The sequence below is a fragment of the Ascaphus truei genome, chromosome 20, assembly GCF_040206685.1.
Source record: "Ascaphus truei isolate aAscTru1 chromosome 20, aAscTru1.hap1, whole genome shotgun sequence".
NCBI lineage: Eukaryota > Metazoa > Chordata > Amphibia > Anura > Ascaphidae > Ascaphus > Ascaphus truei.
The window spans coordinates 17,136,423-17,155,778 of record NC_134502.1 but is presented as its reverse complement, the minus strand read 5'-3'; the positions used below and the strand labels follow the sequence as shown (position 1 = coordinate 17,155,778).

The 19,356-nt window shown below is 56.7% G+C and overlaps 2 protein-coding genes across 2 annotated transcripts in view; both read left to right on the top strand.

Moving 5' to 3' along the window:
* Positions 1-2,001: 2,001 nt before the first annotated feature.
* On the top strand, positions 2,002-5,957 carry LOC142470698 (volume-regulated anion channel subunit LRRC8D-like). The gene is made up of 2 exons (XM_075577333.1): positions 2,002-2,138; positions 3,071-5,957. The coding sequence occupies exons 1-2, from the start codon at positions 2,123-2,125 to the stop codon at positions 5,410-5,412; spliced, it is 2,358 nt and encodes a 785-aa protein (XP_075433448.1). The 5' UTR covers positions 2,002-2,122; the 3' UTR covers positions 5,413-5,957.
* A 9,785-nt stretch (positions 5,958-15,742) lies between these two features.
* MAP2K7 (mitogen-activated protein kinase kinase 7) overlaps positions 15,743-19,356 on the top strand; it is a 12,823-nt gene continuing 9,209 nt past the window's right edge. Inside the window, 1 exon segment of the mRNA XM_075577332.1 lies at positions 15,743-15,907. Within this exon segment, the coding sequence (XP_075433447.1) occupies positions 15,790-15,907 (118 nt within the window). The 5' untranslated portion in view covers positions 15,743-15,789.

The window sequence follows — 19,356 nt, the reverse complement described above, 5'->3', positions numbered from 1 at the left end:
TACCCTCTAAAATTCAGTAAGCGAGACACCCTCCAATACCACATGGCAGCGGTTCCCATCTCCAGTCCTCAAGTACACCCAACAGTCCCGGTTTTAAGAATATCCTCCTATTAGCACAGGCGGCTCGATCCTTTTTACCAAACCACCTGTGCTGAAGCAGGGATATGCTTTAAACCTGAGCTGTTAGGGGTCTGTATGTATGTATGTCTTTATTTATATAGCGCCTGTCATGATAATGTCATGAGATATTGGGTATTTTTAATCCCTCTGGTGTCACGTACGACACCCCTGCTAGCACGCGACCTGCATATGGGACAAGGGTTAATACCGACGCTCGCAAGCGTACCCACTCTTCACCCACTCAGGGGTCCCTCAAATGGGTTGTAGCTCTCCTCAAGCCGTCCCAATATACCACCGCCACGAACAGTACACAAGTGAGCCTGTGACTTTAGATATGCAACCAGGGTTAATACACAAAGGCTTCTCTAGCAACCCCCCTTTCTCCTCTGCAAGGAACCAGCGAGTTAGCATTAACCCCCTACTCAATTGCACATCATAACCATCCACTGCCACCACCTGAGGTTATGCGGATATGATAAAAGATCTTAGACTAAAATATCCGCCAGGGCCTCCGGTCCCTGTTTATTATAGGAAAAACTATGCCCTCTAACACAAAATCAGTTGTAGTAACATGTGCCTGAATTTAGCAAGTTATTCTCTCCAGCGTGTACAAAGTTCATTCAGAACCCAAAGCATTACTTATTAAATGTTTTAATATATATAAAAATACAGTGCTTGAATTACAGAAAAGGTATTACAAAATAAACATACAATTACAATATAAGGCAGAGCAGCTTTTTAAAATAAAAGGGGTAAAACAGAAAATCCTATACAGTACGTTACCACATGCTATGGCTTTTCCCAGAGAGGCACTGGTTCAGAAGATGAGGTCTGCTATGCTATACAAGCATGCCCCTGGTCAGATCTGACTTGAAACAACCTGGCCCAGACTTAAGTACAATTCTCACTTAGGGCACCTTCATGAGCCCACCCCTTCTACAAAATACCTTGAAGCTGTTCTCCCCCAACCCTGTCTGTAGATCTTGATTAATTCAATTGACACCTTGAGTGGGCCATCCACACGGACCCCCCTCCCCAAGTAAATCCCTTTGAAATTCAGAGCAGTTCAAAGAAACAGTTCTGACCTGTTTCAGACTCAGCATTTTGTATTTTTCTTAAAAGTGTAGCTCATTAACCCCTTAAGCACCAGAGGGATTAAAAATACCCAATATCTCATGACATTATCATGACAGCGCCATTCATGTAGATAGCGCTTCACAGCAGTAATACACGTCACACTCATATAAATAACAAATAATACGAATAACACATGAAGGGGAGAAGTGATTCAGACATAAAAGTAACATTTAGGGAAAGGAGTTCCTGCTCCAAAGAGCTTACAATCTAATTGGTAAGAAGTACGTACAGAGATAGTAAGAGGGCGTTCTAGTAAGTGCGTCTGCAGCGGGCCACGGTTTATGTATATGGGGTCCTTTAGGACTGGAGTTGGGATACCCTGTCAAATGGTATTAGTCTCCCTGACATTACCTTGTAAATCAGTGAGGCTACATCTTATCCCACAAGGGATCAGCCTCTGACTCGGTTCATCATGTAAATGAGTAAGTGTTGCCCCTCTTATCACATCACAGCAGTCTCCTAAACCTGTCATCAAATACAATACGTCTGTAAGCGAGGCCACTCTCCTACCACAAGAGCTCACTCTAATGAGCAGAGGTTGGATGAGACGGGCTCCGTGTGAGATTGACGGCAGCCTGAGCCTGTCCGCATCCGAGCTTTGCGCGAGTGAAATCTCCCTCACTGATGCAACTGTGGTGTGGAACGAGCCAGTAGCCTCTGCAGAACAGAGTAATGTGATTTGGCAGGTCCCATCATCCTTGGGAATGGCTGGGTGGAGGGGGAGGGAGTTAGGAGAGACAGCCTGAACTGTCCTGGAGGTATAGGAGAGGTGCGTGATGGTGAAGAGATTACACAAGACACGTGTTGGGACGTGTCCTAAGCCGGGAGAAAGAGACAAAAAGCTGTGCTGCTTCCTGGTTCACGAATGCTTGCCCGCAGAGGTAAGTAGGGGGGGGCTCTGTACCTTAAGGATAAGAAAAAGAATGTGGCACCTCCTAGGGCTGAAGCGGGCACATGGATGTTGGGGCTGGCACCTCTAGGGTTGGAGGGGCACAGGGATGCAGAGGCTGGCACCTGTAGGACTCAAAGGGCACAGCAATGCAGTGTGGCACCTTTCGGGCTGGAGAAGGTTGGGAGTGCAGTGTGCGGCACCTTTTAGGCTGGAGAGAGCACAGGGATGCAGAGGTTGGTACCTTTAGGACTTGAAGGACACAGATGCAGAGCTTGCCACCTTTTGAGGCTATAGAGGGCACAGGGATGCAGGGGCTAGCACCTCCTAGGTCTGGAGAGGGCACAGGAAAGCAGAGGTCTCGCACCTCTAGGAGTGGAGGGGCACAGGAATGCAAAGCCTGGCATCTCAAGAGCTGCCTCTTCTCACCACCCCTCCCTTCACCTTTTTTCCTCCTCTGCCTCGAATATATCTCCTTCCTTTATATCCCCCTCCTCCACTCTTGCAACTCATGTTACTCCTTTCCCCTTTACTTCCCACTCTCCTCATACTACATTATAGTGTACCTCCTCACTGACCCCCTCGTTTTCTCACTTCCTCCAAGTCTCATACCCCTCTCCACCATTCACTCTTCCTCGCTCTAACCTTTCTCCACCACCACAACCACCACCACCACCACCCCCACCACTTATATCCTCTCTATATCCCTCCTCACACTCTCTGTGCCTGTTACTTCCCTCTCTACACCCCCCTCTCTCCTTCATTCCATCCTCTCCCTCATTCCCATCTAGCCCTCACTTCCCCCTCCTACCACAAGGCCTATTTTTCACTCTCCTTTATTTCCCATCTCCCCTCAATCTGCACCACTAGTCTGTTTTCCTCTCTTCCTACCCCCTCACTCCACCCTCTCTTCTTTCTTTCCAGGTATGATCACGGTCAGTGAGGCCAACTCACTGTCCGACTCACAGACTCGCTTCAAGGCCCTGAAGCCCTGGTGGGATGTCCTTATGAACTACCTCCTCGTCATCATGCTCATGGTCTCCTTCTTCTCCGTCACCCTCCTCATCCTCATGGACAAGGTGGTTTGCATGCCGATGGCCACTAAGCCCACCAAAAACATGTCTAGCAGCCCACCCCATGCTGGAGTGACCTACCTGCCTGCTCCTGAAGACCTTGGCCACTTGACCAACCTGGACTACCAACAGTACACGTATGTCAGCCACGTTTGCTACCACAAAACTGTGCCCTGGCAGTCCAAGTATTTCCCTTACCTGGCACTTCTTAATACTTTGCTCCTTCTGGTCAGCAGTAACTTCTGGTTCAAGTACCCCAAGACATCCTCCAAGGTTGACCACTTCCTTTCCATCTTGGCCAAGTGTTTTGAGTCTCCCTGGACAACTAGAGCCCTCGAGGAGACCACTGACCAAACCTCTCCAGAGCCTGTCCGTCTCAAACCCAGTGGGTCCCGTTCAGTGGAGTACTCCCCCAGTACCCCGTGTCTGAACGACTCTACCCTTTCTTCCATACAGCTCCCCATCTCCACTATCCTGGACAGAAAGGAGGAGGAGCAGGCCAAGGCCTTGTTCGAGAAGATACGCCATTTCCGCTCCCAGGCTGAGGACTCGGATGTGGTTTATAGGGTTTATATGGGGCAGACAGTCTTTAAAGTTGTCACGGTGGTGATAGTCCTCGGATATACTTCAAGCCTTGTGGGATCATTCAGTTTTCACCACATCTGTAGTCCCGGGATACAGAACTTCATGGGATACTCTGTGTTTTATTGCACCCACAACTTAGCCTACATCCTGGAGAAGCTGCTGCTTACCTACATCATTCTGGTCAGCCTGTATACCCTTATGGGGATGTACGCCCTCTTTTGGCTCCTCAGCCGCCCACTCAAGGTCTACTCCTTCGAGAAGAACCATGAGGGCAGCGGCTTGGGGGATATTCCAGAAGTCAAGAAGGACTTTGCCTTTCTGCTGCACATGGTAGACCGCTATGACTCCCTGTACTCCAGGAGGTTCTCAGTGTTTCTGTCAGCCGTGAGCGAGGCGAGGTTGAAGGAGCTGGCACTTAATGCTGAGTGGTCAGGGGACAAGCTGAGGGAGCTTGTGAGCAGGGACGCCAAAGGACGCTGGGAGCTACGGCTCTCTATGCTCCCCGCCATCCCGAGAGCTGTCTATGACCTAAATGAGATTGAAGTCCTCAAATTGGAGCTGATCTCCTCTGCAAAGCTTATGGGAGCCGTGTCTAAGCTCGGCTCTCTGTCCGAGCTCCATCTTAGTCACTGCCCAGCTAAAGTAGATCCGGACGCTTTCAGCTTCCTCAGGCAGCGCCTGAAAGTCCTTTATGTCCGTTTCACTGACCTGGAGGAGCTTCCTCCCTGGATCTACTGCCTGAAGAGCCTTCAACAGCTGTATCTCTCCGGCAACCTCAACTCCTCCAACAACAAGTCCATCCGCCTACAGTCCTTTCACGGCCTGACCAGCCTCCGAGTCCTCTCCCTGACCAGCAATCTGTCCAGCCTACCCTCTGCTGTCCTTGAAGTGGCGGGTCAGTTGTCCAAGCTAAGGTTGCAGAACAGTGGGAGCGAGCTTGGCTCCCTGGGCCACCTGAGAAAGATGGGCCACCTCCAGGAGCTGGAGCTCCACCACTGCCAGATCCACAGGATCCCTGGGGTGGTGACAAGACTGACCACCCTCCAGAGCCTGGATTTGACTTCCAACTGCATACTGGAAGTGGAGGAACTGGAGACCCTGCAGCGTATTCGAGGACTGAGCACCTTAAGGCTTTGCCACAATGCTATCACCCGCCTCCCTCCGTCTATCGAACTCCTGCGTAATCTGGAGGAGCTCTTCATGTCCTACAACAGGCTTGAGGCCCTGCCTGCTGCCCTCTTCTCCCTGGTCAAACTGAGGCACTTGGATGTCAGCTACAACTGTATCAGAGCTGTCCCTCCGGGGGTTGGTCACCTGTCACGCCTGCAGTCCCTGGTGGTCACCGGTAACCAAATCTCCTCTCTGCCACGTGAGCTGTTCCGCTGCACCAGGCTCAAGTTGCTCCACGCCGGCTCCAACAAACTTTCCAGTCTGCCAGTGGAGGTTGGGCAGTTGCCTCTTCTGTCCAGCTTGGTGCTGACTTGCAACAGCCTGACCGCCTTGCCAGAGGAGCTCGCTACCTGCTCCCTGCTGAGAAGAGGGGGACTTAATGTGGAGGAGGAACTGTTGAACACCTTGCCTTCTGACGTGAGGAGCAAACTATCGTGATGTACCTCATGTGGAATGCTGTATGGTCTCCACTCACACACAGCTACTTTCGTCTTCTGCATTCGCCTCTCTCCAGTCCCTGGTGTCTTAAACCCTTCTGTTTCCCTGTATTCCTGATGTCCTTTCTTTACTCCAAGTATTTTTTCATTCTCTCACGTCTGCCTGCTGCCTCCTCTTGGCTTTCTCTTGTTTAAAGCAGTTGGTGTCTCTTCTTATCTGTTGTCTCCTTATCTCATCTGATCTTTCCTTTTCTCTTTCCTGTACCACGGATGTCTCTCTCCTTTTTTTTAATATCCATTTTTTTCTCTCCGTTGTCCCCTTCCCTGTATCAGTCACTCCTTCTCTCTCCCTTCTGCCCATCTCTCCACACTCCAAATCTACGTATAATCACAAGCAGATACACCTCCACGACGTATAGACAATGCACCCCCCGAAGAGGTTTTGCCTACAGGGGTAGGTACGTGGGTCCGGCTGGGGGCATAAAAACGTGTTTTTTTTTAAAATATATATTTTTTAAGAAACACACTATTAAGAAAATAAAAATGTATACGTTTCACAATTCTTCAAGGTTGAAATCAATTTGTGTGCATCAGCTGTGTGGTGCATCTTAAGGCTGTTATATAGTGTGTGGGGCCGTGCGCGCATGCCTGTGCCGCACACGTTTTGTGAGTATACTGTGCACGACTGTATGTGTGTGTGTATGTATGTATGTATGTGTATGTGTATATATACTGTATATATATATATTTATATATGTGTGTTTTCAAATAAATAAATCCTGTAATAATTTTTTTAATAACGTTGTACATACACATATACACACACATACTTACATTTTCAGCGGCGGTAGCGGCGCAAATTCTTTCTTCTTTTCATCTTTCCCCGTCGGCCGGTTCCACTCTCCTTGCCGTGCGCATGCATGGTGGCATTATAGAAAGGCTGACTAGCGTCAGCCAACTATAAATGCCACGCGCGCACCCGCACTATAGAACCTCTGTGTGTGTGTGTGTATGTGTCTGTTTGTATGTGCATACCCTTCAACTGTACCAATTTAGCAGGTACTGTAACTCCTTTTTTATTTTGTATTATGTCCTGTACCTACTAACATCAGATGGACCCCTTCCTGCATGTGGGGTAGTGCGGTGGAGAGCTCTTGTTGGCTGAAGCTCGAACCCTCCAGCTGAATGCAGCAGCTTGCAGAATCCGTGACTCCCGTCAGTGCACGCACATACATTCCGAACTTTTCTCTGATTTGTGAAATCTGTGTGCGTAATAAATTGCATGTGTTACAGCGCCTTGTACAGGAGGTCCTCAACTGGCTGCGAGCTCCAGTATCTCAAACTGACCAAGGGAACTAAAGGGTTCTGTAACTATTATCATGTGCCCAATGTTGGCAGGTCTGTACTGACTGTGCATGAATCTGTTGGCGCTGTCTGCGGGCGGATGGCTTAATGTTGGTGCTGTGTGCGCGCGGCTTAATGTTGCTGCAGTGCGCGCCCGCACGCGGCTTAATGTTGGCGCTGTGCGCGGGTGTCTCAATGTTGGCGCAGTGTGTGCAGACTCGCAGCATAATTTTGGCGCTGTGTGCATGCGCATGATGTAAGGCTTGGTCCCCACTGACTACTGCAGCGCTCGCTATGGCGGGCGCTACGGGGACAAGAGCCGCCTCTCAATGGGGCCAGACCCGAAAATTGAGATGGACACGGGCGACTGAGCACTAGGCCACGCCCCTGGTGATTCAGCCAATGAGGGCGAACCTGCCAGGTGATGTAATGGCCGCGCCCCCGTCACTCCCCTCCGTCGTTTCCCCTGCAGGTCACTTCAGACCGGGGAATTCGGCTGCACGCGCTGCCAGCCTCGCAGGCGCGCGTGCAGTGAAGGCAGCGGGGTTGTAGCCTAATGCTGGCCCTTTGTGCGCACGGCTTAATGCTGGCGCTGTGCGCGAGTATCTCATTGTTGGTGCTGTGTGCACACGCATGTGGCTTAATGTTGACGCTGTGTGTGCAGACACGCGGCAAAATGTTGGCGCTGTGTGCATGCGCACAATGTAATGTTGGCGCTGTGTGCATGCACACGACGTAATGCTGGCGCATTGTGTGTGCGCACGGCTTAGTGCTGGCACTTTGTGCATGCGAGCGGCTTAATGCTGGCGGTTTGTGCATGCGTGCAACTTAATGCTGGCGCTGTGTGCGCGGCTTAATGCTGGCGGTGTGTGCGCGGCTTAATGCTGGCGGTGTGTGCATGTGCGCGGCTTAATGCTGGCGCTGTGTGCGCGGGTTAATGCTGGCGCTGTGTGTGCAGCTTAATGCTGGCGGTGTGTGCATGTGCGCGGCTTAATGCTGGCGCTGTGTGCATGTGCGCGGCTTAATGCTGGCGCTGTGTGCGAGTGCGCGGCTTAATGCTGGCGCTGTGTGCGTGCGGCTTAATGCTGGCGCTGTGTGCATGTGCGCGGCTTAATGCTGGCGCTGTGTGCATGTGCGCGGCTTAATGCTGGCGGTGTGTGCATGTGCGTGCGGCTTAATGCTGGCGGTGTGTGCGCGGCTTAATGCTGGCGGTGTGTGCGCGGGTTAATGCTGGCGCTGTGTGTGCAGCTTAATGCTGGCGGTGTGTGCATGTGCGCGGCTTAATGCTGGCGCTGTGTGCATGTGCGCGGCTTAATGCTGGCGCTGTGTGCGAGTGCGCGGCTTAATGCTGGCGCTGTGTGCGTGCGGCTTAATGCTGGCGCTGTGTGCATGTGCGCGGCTTAATGCTGGCGCTGTGTGCGAGTGCGCGGCTTAATGCTGGCGCTGTGTGCGTGCGGCTTAATGCTGGCGCTGTGTGCATGTGCGCGGCTTAATGCTGGCGGTGTGTGCATGTGCGCGGCTTAATGCTGGCGCTGTGTGCGAGTGCGCGGCTTAATGCTGGCGCTGTGTGCATGTGCGCGGCTTAATGCTGGCGGTGTGTGCGAGTGCGCGGCTTAAAGCTGGCGCTGTGTGCATGTGCGCGGCTTAATGCTGGCGCTGTGTGCATGTGCGCGGCTTAATGCTGGCGCTGTGTGCATGGCTTAATGCTGGCGCTGTGTGCATGTGCACGGCTTAATGCTGGCGCTGTGTGCATGTGCGCGGCTTAATGCTGGCGCTGTGTGCATGTGCGCGGCTTAATGCTGGCGCTGTGTGCATGTGCGCGGCTTAATGCTGGCGCTGTGTGCGCGGGTTAATGCTGGCGCTGTGTGCATGTGCGCGGCTTAATGCTGGCGCTGTGTGCATGTGCACGGCTTAATGCTGGCGCTGTGTGCATGTGCGCGGCTTAATGCTGGCGCTGTGTGCATGTGCGCGGCTTAATGCTGGCGCTGTGTGCGTGCGGCTTAATGCTGGCGCTGTGTGCATGTGCGCGGCTTAATGCTGGCGCTGTGTGCATGTGCGCGGCTTAATGCTGGCGCTGTGTGCATGTGCGCGGCTTAATGCTGGCGCTGTGTGCATGTGCGCGGCTTAATGCTGGCGCTGTGTGCGTGCGGCTTAATGCTGGCGCTGTGTGCATGTGCGCGGCTTAATGCTGGCGCTGTGTGCGTGCGGCTTAATGCTGGCGGTGTGTGCATGTGCGCGGCTGAATGCTGGCGGTGTGTGCATGTGCGCGGCTTAATGCTGGCGCTGTGTGCATGTGCGCGGCTTAATGCTGGCGGTGTGTGCATGTGCGAGCGGCTTAATGCTGGCGCTGTGTGCGAGTGCGCGGCTTAATGCTGGCGCTGTGTGCGTGCGGCTTAATGCTGGCGCTGTGTGCATGTGCGCGGCTTAATGCTGGCGCTGTGTGCATGTAAGCGGCTTAATGCTGGCGCTGTGTGCATGTGCGCGGCTGAATGCTGGCGCTGTGTGCATGTGCGCGGCTTAATGCTGGCGCTGTGTGCATGTGCGCGGCTTAATGCTGGCGCTGTGTGCGAGTGCGCGGCTTAATGCTGGCGCTGTGTGCGTGCGGCTTAATGCTGGCGCTGTGTGCATGTGCGCGGCTTAATGCTGGCGCTGTGTGCATGTAAGCGGCTTAATGCTGGCGCTGTGTGCATGTGCGCGGCTTAATGCTGGCGCTGTGTGCATGTGCGCGGCTTAATGCTGGCGCTGTGTGCGCGGCTTAATGCTGGCGCTGTGTGCATGTGCGCGGCTTAATGCTGGCGCTGTGTGCGCGGCTTAATGCTGGCGGTGTGTGCATGTGCGCGGCTTAATGCTGGCGCTGTGTGCGTGCGGCTTAATGCTGGCGGTGTGTGCATGTGCGCGGCTTAATGCTGGCGCTGTGTGCGTGCGGCTTAATGCTGGCGCTGTGTGCGTGCGGCTTAATGCTGGCGCTGTGTGCGTGCGGCTTAATGCTGGCGCTGTGTGCGTGCGGCTTAATGCTGGCGCTGTGTGCGTGCGGCTTAATGCTGGCGGTGTGTGCATGTGCGCGGCTTAATGCTGGCGCTGTGTGTGCAGCTTAATGCTGGCGCTGTGTGCATGTGCGCGGCTTAATGCTGGCGCTGTGTGCATGTGCGCGGCTTAATGCTGGCGCTGTGTGCGAGTGCGCGGCTTAATGCTGGCGCTGTGTGCGTGCGGCTTAATGCTGGCGGTGTGTGCATGTGCGCGGCTTAATGCTGGCGCTGTGTGCATGTAAGCGGCTTAATGCTGGCGCTGTGTGCATGTGCGCGGCTTAATGCTGGCGCTGTGTGCATGTGCGCGGCTTAATGCTGGCGCTGTGTGCGCGGCTTAATGCTGGCGCTGTGTGCATGTGCGCGGCTTAATGCTGGCGCTGTGTGCATGTGCGCGGCTTAATGCTGGCGCTGTGTGCGCGGCTTAATGCTGGCGGTGTGTGCATGTGCGCGGCTTAATGCTGGCGCTATGAGCATGTGCGCGGCTTAATGCTGGCGCTGTGTGCATGTGGCTTAATGCTGGCGCTGTGTGCGTGCGGCTTAATGCTGGCGGTGTGTGCATGTGCGCGGCTTAATGCTGGCGCTGTCTGCGAGTGCGCGGCTTAATGCTGGCGGTGTGTGCATGTGCGCGGCTTAATGCTGGCGGTGTGTGCATGTGCGCGGCTTAATGCTGGCACTGTGTGCATGTGCGTGCGGCTTAATGCTGGCGCTGTGTGCGTGCGGCTTAATGCTGGCGGTGTGTGCATGTGCGCGGCTTAATGCTGGCGCTGTGTGCGTGCGGCTTAATGCTGGCGCTGTGTGCATGTGCGCAGCTTAATGCTGGCGCTGTGTGCATGTGCGCGGCTTAATGCTGGCGCTGTGTGCGTGCGGCTTAATGCTGGCGGTGTGTGCATGTGCGCGGCTTAATGCTGGCGCTGTGTGCATGTGCGCGGCTTAATGCTGGCGGTGTGTGCATGTGCGCGGCTTAATGCTGGCGGTGTGTGCATGTGCGCGGCTTAATGCTGGCGGTGTGTGCATGTGCGCGGCTTAATGCTGGCGCTGTGTGCATGTGCGCGGCTTAATGCTGGCGCTGTGTGCATGTGCGCGGCTTAATGCTGGCGCTGTGTGCATGTACGCGGCTTAATGCTGGCGCTGTGTGCATGTGCGCGGCTTAATGCTGGCGGTGTGTGCATGTGCGCGGCTTAATGCTGGCGGTGTGTGCGAGTGCGCGGCTTAATGCTGGCGCTGTGTGCATGTGCGCGGCTTAATGCTGGCGGTGTGTGCATGTGCGCGGCTTAATGCTGGCGCTGTGTGCATGTGCGCGGCTTAATGCTGGCGGTGTGTGCGAGTGCGCGGCTTAATGCTGGCGCTGTGTGCATGTGCGCGGCTTAATGCTGGCGCTGTGTGCATGTGCGCGGCTTAATGCTGGCGGTGTGTGCATGTGCGCGGCTTAATGCTGGCGCTGTGTGCATGTGCGCGGCTTAATGCTGGCGCTGTGTGTGCGAGTGCGCGGCTTAATGCTGGCGGTGTGTGCATGTGCGCGGCTTAATGCTGGCGGTGTGTGCATGTGCGCGGCTTAATGCTGGCGGTGTGTGCATGTGCGCGGCTTAATGCTGGCGCTGTGTGCATGTGCGCGGCTTAATGCTGGCGCTGTGTGCATGTGCGCGGCTTAATGCTGGCGCTGTGTGTGAGTGCGCGGCTTAATGCTGGCGCTGTGTGCATGTGCGCGGCTTAATGCTGGCGCTGTGTGCATGTGCGCGGCTTAATGCTGGCGCTGTGTGCGAGTGCGCGGCTTAATGCTGGCGCTGTGTGCATGTGCGCGGCTTAATGCTGGCGGTGTGTGCGAGTGCGCGGCTTAATGCTGGCGCTGTGTGTGAGTGCGCGGCTTAATGCTGGCGGTGTGTGCGAGTGCGCGGCTTAATGCTGGCGCTGTGTGCATGTGCGCGGCTTAATGCTGGCGCTGTGTGCATGTGCGCGGCTTAATGCTGGCGCTGTGTGCATGTGCGCGGCTTAATGCTGGAGCTGTGTGCGAGTGCGCGGCTTAATGCTGGCGCTGTGTGCATGTGCGCGGCTTAATGCTGGCGGTGTGTGCGAGTGCGCGGCTTAATGCTGGCGCTGTGTGTGAGTGCGCGGCTTAATGCTGGCGGTGTGTGCATGTGCGCGGCTTAATGCTGGCGCTGTGTGCATGTGCGCGGCTTAATGCTGGCGTTGTGTGCATGTGCGCGGCTTAATGCTGGCGCTGTGTGTGCATGTGCGCGGCTTAATGCTGGCGGTGTGTGCATGTGCGCGGCTTAATGCTGGCGCTGTGTGCATGTGCGCGGCTTAATGCTGGCGGTGTGTGCGAGTGCGCGGCTTAATGCTGGCGCTGTGTGCATGTGCGCGGCTTAATGCTGGCGCTGTGTGCATGTGCGCGGCTTAATGCTGGCGGTGTGTGCATGTGCGCGGCTTAATGCTGGCGCTGTGTGCATGTGCGCGGCTTAATGCTGGCGCTGTGTGTGCGAGTGCGCGGCTTAATGCTGGCGGTGTGTGCATGTGCGCGGCTTAATGCTGGCGGTGTGTGCATGTGCGCGGCTTAATGCTGGCGGTGTGTGCATGTGCGCGGCTTAATGCTGGCGCTGTGTGCATGTGCGCGGCTTAATGCTGGCGCTGTGTGCATGTGCGCGGCTTAATGCTGGCGCTGTGTGTGAGTGCGCGGCTTAATGCTGGCGCTGTGTGCATGTGCGCGGCTTAATGCTGGCGCTGTGTGCATGTGCGCGGCTTAATGCTGGCGCTGTGTGCGAGTGCGCGGCTTAATGCTGGCGCTGTGTGCATGTGCGCGGCTTAATGCTGGCGGTGTGTGCGAGTGCGCGGCTTAATGCTGGCGCTGTGTGTGAGTGCGCGGCTTAATGCTGGCGGTGTGTGCGAGTGCGCGGCTTAATGCTGGCGCTGTGTGCATGTGCGCGGCTTAATGCTGGCGCTGTGTGCATGTGCGCGGCTTAATGCTGGCGCTGTGTGCATGTGCGCGGCTTAATGCTGGAGCTGTGTGCGAGTGCGCGGCTTAATGCTGGCGCTGTGTGCATGTGCGCGGCTTAATGCTGGCGGTGTGTGCGAGTGCGCGGCTTAATGCTGGCGCTGTGTGTGAGTGCGCGGCTTAATGCTGGCGGTGTGTGCATGTGCGCGGCTTAATGCTGGCGCTGTGTGCATGTGCGCGGCTTAATGCTGGCGTTGTGTGCATGTGCGCGGCTTAATGCTGGCGCTGTGTGTGCATGTGCGCGGCTTAATGCTGGCGGTGTGTGCATGTGCGCGGCTTAATGCTGACGGTGTGTGCATGTGCGCGGCTTAATGCTGGCGCTGTGTGTGCGCAGCTTAATGCTGGCACTGTGTGCATGTGCGCGGCTTAATGCTGGCGCTGTGTGCATGTGCGCGGCTTAATGCTGGCGCTGTGTGCATGTGCGCGGCTTAATGCTGGCGCTGTGTGCGTGGCTTAATGCTGGCGCTGTGTGCGTGGCTTAATGCTGGCGCTGTGTGCATGTGCGCGGCTTAATGCTGGCGCTGTGTGCATGTGCGCGGCTTAATGCTGGCGCTGTGTGCGCGGCTTAATGCTGGCGCTGTGTGCATGTGCGCGGCTTAATGCTGGCGGTGTGTGCGCGGCTTAATGCTGGCGGTGTGTGCATGTGCGCGGCTTAATGCTGGCGCTGTGTGCGCGCGGCTTAATGCTGGCGCTGTGTGCATGTGCGCGGCTTAATGCTGGCGGTGTGTGCGCGGCTTAATGCTGGCGGTGTGTGCATGTGCGCGGCTTAATGCTGGCGCTGTGTGCGTGCGGCTTAATGCTGGCGGTGTGTGCGAGTGCGCGGCTTAATGCTGGCGCTGTGTGCATGTGCGCGGCTTAATGCTGGCGCTGTGTGCATGTGCGCGGCTTAATGCTGGCGCTGTGTGCGAGTGCGCGGCTTAATGCTGGCGCTGTGTGCATGTGCGCGGCTTAATGCTGGCGCTGTGTGCGGCTTAATGCTGGCGGTGTGTGCGGCTTAATGCTGGCGCTGTGTGCATGTGCGCGGCTTAATGCTGGCGCTGTGTGCGCGGCTTAATGCTGGCGCTGTGTGTGCGGCTTAATGCTGGCGGTGTGTGTGTGCAGCTTAATGCTGGCGGTGTGTGTGTGCAGCTTAATGCTGGCGGTGTGTGCGTGCGGCTTAATGCTGGCGGTGTGTGCATGTGCGCGGCTTAATGCTGGCGCTGTGTGCATGTGCGCGGCTTAATGCTGGCGCTTTGTGCGAGTGCGCGGCTTAATGCTGGCGCTGTGTGCGGCTTAATGCTGGCGGTGTGTGCGGCTTAATGCTGGCGCTGTGTGCATGTGCGCGGCTTAATGCTGGCGCTGTGTGCGCGGCTTAATGCTGGCGCTGTGTGTGCGGCTTAATGCTGGCGGTGTGTGTGTGCAGCTTAATGCTGGCGGTGTGTGTGTGCAGCTTAATGCTGGCGGTGTGTGCGTGCGGCTTAATGCTGGCGGTGTGTGCATGTGCGCGGCTTAATGCTGGCGCTGTGTGCGCGCGGCTTAATGCTGGCGCTGTGTGCATGTGCGCGGCTTAATGCTGGCGGTGTGTGCGCGGCTTAATGCTGGCGGTGTGTGCATGTGCGCGGCTTAATGCTGGCGCTGTGTGCGTGCGGCTTAATGCTGGCGGTGTGTGCGAGTGCGCGGCTTAATGCTGGCGCTGTGTGCATGTGCGCGGCTTAATGCTGGCGCTGTGTGCATGTGCGCGGCTTAATGCTGGCGCTGTGTGCGAGTGCGCGGCTTAATGCTGGCGCTGTGTGCATGTGCGCGGCTTAATGCTGGCGCTGTGTGCGGCTTAATGCTGGCGGTGTGTGCGGCTTAATGCTGGCGCTGTGTGCATGTGCGCGGCTTAATGCTGGCGCTGTGTGCGCGGCTTAATGCTGGCGCTGTGTGTGCGGCTTAATGCTGGCGGTGTGTGTGTGCAGCTTAATGCTGGCGGTGTGTGTGTGCAGCTTAATGCTGGCGGTGTGTGCGTGCGGCTTAATGCTGGCGGTGTGTGCATGTGCGCGGCTTAATGCTGGCGCTGTGTGCATGTGCGCGGCTTAATGCTGGCGCTTTGTGCGAGTGCGCGGCTTAATGCTGGCGCTGTGTGCGGCTTAATGCTGGCGGTGTGTGCGGCTTAATGCTGGCGCTGTGTGCATGTGCGCGGCTTAATGCTGGCGCTGTGTGCGCGGCTTAATGCTGGCGCTGTGTGTGCGGCTTAATGCTGGCGGTGTGTGTGTGCAGCTTAATGCTGGCGGTGTGTGTGTGCAGCTTAATGCTGGCGGTGTGTGCGTGCGGCTTAATGCTGGCGGTGTGTGCATGGGTTATTAGGGCCGTTCTATACTGTTTGCGGGTGTGCGCATGCTTTTCGTGTGTATGCTGTGAGTGAAGGTACTGTGTGTGTTGTGTGTGTGTAGATTGTGAATTATGTATTAAATAATATTTAAAAAATAAAAAAAATGTAATAAAAATATTTTTTATTTATTTAACTTTGATGGTGGTGTGCGCGTGCACGCGGCTTAGTGAGGGCGGTGTGCGCGTGCACGCGGCGTAGTGAGGGCGGTGTGCGCGTGCACGCGGCTTAGTGAGGGCGGTGTGCTGTGCGTTGAGACGGCGACAATAATAATAATATCCTACGCATGCGCAGTGTTGGGGGGGCTGACGTCTCCTCCCAAGCACGGAAAATCAACAATGGCGAGTGCCTAGTACGAACCCGCCCCACCGCCCGTTCCGCGCATGCGCAGGACGTAGCGGCAGCCTCCCCAGGCGCATGCGCAGGAAGTCGCGGCCAGCCTCCCTTGGCGCATGCGCAAGACGTAGCGGCCAGCCTCCCCCAGGCGCATGCGCAGGAAGTCGCGGCCAGCCTCCCTTGGCGCATGCGCAAGACGTAGCGGCCAGCCTGCCTTGGCGCATGCGCAAGACGTAGCGGCTAGCCTCCCTTGGCGCATGCGCAGTGTCACTCGCTGTCACTGTGCCGCCCGCGCCTGCGCAGGGCGCTGTTTGTTTATTATTAGTGCGCGGAGGGAAGATGGCGGCGTCCTCCCTGGAGCAGAAACTGTCCCGTCTGGAGGCCAAACTGAAGCAGGAGAACAGGGAGGCGCGGAGGAGGATCGAGTTAGAAATCAGCCCGCAGCGGCCCCGGCCCAGTAAGGACCAGAGGGGGAGGGGTGTGACCCGCAGGGATGGGGGAGGGGTGTGACCCGCAGGGATGGGGGAGGGGTGTGACCGCAGGATGGGGGAGGGGTGTGACCCGCAGGGATGGGGGAGGGGTGTGACCCGCAGGGATGGGGGAGGGGTGTGACCCGCAGGGATGGGGGAGGGGGATGTGAGTGACCCGCAGGGATGGGGGATGGGGATGTGAGTGACCCGCAGGGATGGGGGATGGGGATGTGAGTGACCCGCAGGGAGGGGGGATGTGAGTGACCCGCAGGGATGGGGAGGGGAAGTGTGAGTGACCCGCAGGGATGGGGAGGGGGAGGTGTGAGTGACCCGCAGGGATGGGGGAGGGGTGTGACCCGCAGGGATGGGGGAGGGGGAGGTGTGAGTGACCCACAGGGATGGGGGAGGGGTGTGACCCGCAGGGATGGGGGAGGGGTGTGACCCGCAGGGATGGGGAGGGGAGGTGTGAGTGACCCGCAGGGATGGGGGAGGGGGAGGTGTGAGTGACCCGCAGGGATGGGGGAGGGGAGGTGTGAGTGACCCGCAGGGATGGGGAGGGGGAGGTGTGGAGTGACCCGCAGGGATGGGGGGAGGGGGAGGTGTGAGTGACCCGCAGGGATGGGGGAGGGGGAGGTGTGAGTGACCCGCAGGGATGGGGGAGATGGAGGTGTTAGTGACCCGCAGGGGAGGGGAGGTGTGAGTGACCCGCAGGGATGGGGAGGTGTGAGTGACCCGCAGGATGGGGGAGGGGGAGGTGTGAGTGACCGCAGGGATGGGGGAGTGACCGCAGGGATGGGGGGGGTGAGTGACCCACAGGGAGGGGGGTGTGTGTGAGTGACCCACAGGGAGGGGGAGGTGTGAGTGACCCGCAGGGATGGGGGAGTGACCCGCAGGGATGGGGGAGGTGTGAGTGACCCGCAGGGATGGGGGAGGGGGGATGTGAGTGACCCGCAGGGATGGGGGAGGGGGTGTGTGAGTGACCTGCAGGGGAGAAAGAGGGACTCGGGTGTGGTGGTGGGGGGTGGGAGAGGAACTCGGTTTGGGGGAGGAGAGAGGGACCAAGGTCTGTTTGGGGGAGGAGGGGGAGAGAAGAGGGACCCAAGTTTGTTGTGGGGAGGAGAAAGAGGGACATTAGGTTGTTGTGGGGGGAGGAGAAAGAGGGACCCTGGTTTGTTGGGGGGGGGGGGAGAGGAGAAACAGGCTCTTGTTGGGGTGGAGGAGAAAGAGGGAACTTTGTTGGAGGGGGGGTGAGAAGAGGGACCCAGGTTTGCTTGGTTTGGTAGTTGAAGAGAAGAGGCAATCAGGTTTATTGGGGGAGGAGGGGGCTGTTTGTTGGGGGGGGAGAAAGAAAAAGGGACCCAGATTTGTTGGGGGGGGGGGGGGGGTAGGGGAATAGAAGAGGGACTGATATTTCTTGGGGGGGGTGGGTGTATGGGGGGAGAAAGAGGGACCCTGGTGTGTTGGGGGGGGAGAGAGAGAGTGAACTTTGTTGGAGGAGAGGACCTGTGTGTATAGAAAGAGGGACCATTGTTTGTTGTGAGGGCGGGGAAGAGACTAGAGGGACTGTGGTTTGTTGAAGGAGGATGAAGAGGGACCCAGGTTTGTTGGGGGGGTGAGAGAAGAAAGAGGGACCCAGGTTTGTTGGGGGGGTGGGGAGTTGGGTAAGGGGAGAGGAGGGAGGAGAAAGCGGGACCCTGGTTTATTGGGGGGGGGGGGGAGAGGTTGAGAGGGTTGCCAGGTATGGTGGGGGTGGGTGGAAGAAAGAGGCCCCCGGTATTTTTGGGAGGATGGGGGGAGAAGGAGGGACTCAGGTCTGTGGGGGGGGGGGGGGGAAGAGAGAGAAGAGTGACTCCGATCTGGTGGGGGGGGGGGGCTGGAAATAGGGACCCTGATTTGGTGGGTGGCGGGGAGAAAGGGGCTCCAGGTTTGCTTGTGTTGGTAGGGGGAGAGAATAAAGAGGGACCCAGGTTTGTGTGGGGAGGATGAGGCTGGTTCGGTGGGGGATGGGGGGAGAAAAGAGGAAAGGGGGACCCAAGTTTGTTGGGGATGAGGGGGCAGATTTGTTGGGGGGGAGGGGTAGAGAAGAGAGACCCAGATTTGTTGGGGGGGGGGAATTGGGGGGCGGAAGAGGGACCCAGGTGTGTTTTGGGGGGAGGAGATAGAGATGCTTTTATTGGGGTGGAGGAGAAGAGGGAACTTTGTTAGAGGAGAGGAGTGTGTATAGAAAGAGGGACCGTGGTCTGTTGTGGTTGGGGGAGAGAGGGACCCAGGTTTGTTGTGGTGGATGGGAAGGAGAGAGGGGCCCTTTTTAGTTAGTTGAAGGAGAGGAAGAGAGGGACCTTGTTTGTTGGGGAAGGAGGAGAGGGGGACTTAGTCTGTTAAGGGAAGGAGGGGAAGAAGAGTGGGACCCAGATTTTTCTCGGGGGGGAGAGGAGAGAGAGAGAGTATCAACCATGTTTGTTCGGAAGTGGGAGGAGATAGGGGACCCAGGTTCGGGGTGGGGGTAGAGAGAAGGACCCTGGTATGTTAGAGGAGGAGATAGAGGGATCCAGGTTTGTTGGTTGGGGACAGGGACAAAGATTTGAGGAGAGGGGGGTGTAGAGGGACCCAGGTTTGTTTTTGTGGGGAAGTAGAGTGAGGGACCCAGGTTCCTTTGTGAGGAGAAGAGGGATCCAGGTTTGTTAGGGGTGGGGAGAGAGGGGGACCCCGGTTTGTGAGGGGGAGGGAACACAAGTTTGTGTGGTATGGGGAGGAGAGAGGGCTCCAGGTTTGTTGTGAAGAGGAGAGTGAGTGATCCTGTTTGTTGGTGGGAGGGAGGGGCAGAAGACGGATCCAGGTTTGTAAGGGGCTGGGGTGGAGAAAGAGAGGGACCCAGGTTTGTTTGGTTAGGTAGGGGAGAGGGGAAAGAGGGACCCAAGTTTGTTGGGGGAGGAGGGGGCAGGTTTGTTGCGGGGGGATTGGGGAGAGAAGAAAGAGGGACCCAGATTTGTTGTTGGGGGGAGGGGGGAGTAGGGGGAGAGAATAGAGACCGAGGTTTCATAGGGGGTGGTCTATGGGGGGAGTAAGAGGGACCCTGGTGTGTTGGGGGGGGGGGGAGGAGAAAGAGGGAACTTAGTTGGAGGAGAGGACCCGTGTGTATTGAAAGAGGGACCATGGTTTGTTATGGGGCGGGAGAGATAGAGGGACTGTGGTTTGTTAACTGACAAAGAGGGACCTAGGTTTGTTTTGGAGAAGAAAGAAGGACCCAGGTTTGTGGGGGGAGGGGATGGGGAGTTGGGTAAGGGAGAGAAGGTAAAGGGACCCAGATTTGTTGTGGGGGGAGGGGGGGAAGAGAAGAGGGACCAGATTTTTTGTGGGGAGGAGAAAGCAGGACCATGGTTGGTTGAGAGAAAAGAAGAGAGAGGAACCCGGGTTTGTTGGGGAAGAAGAGAAAGAG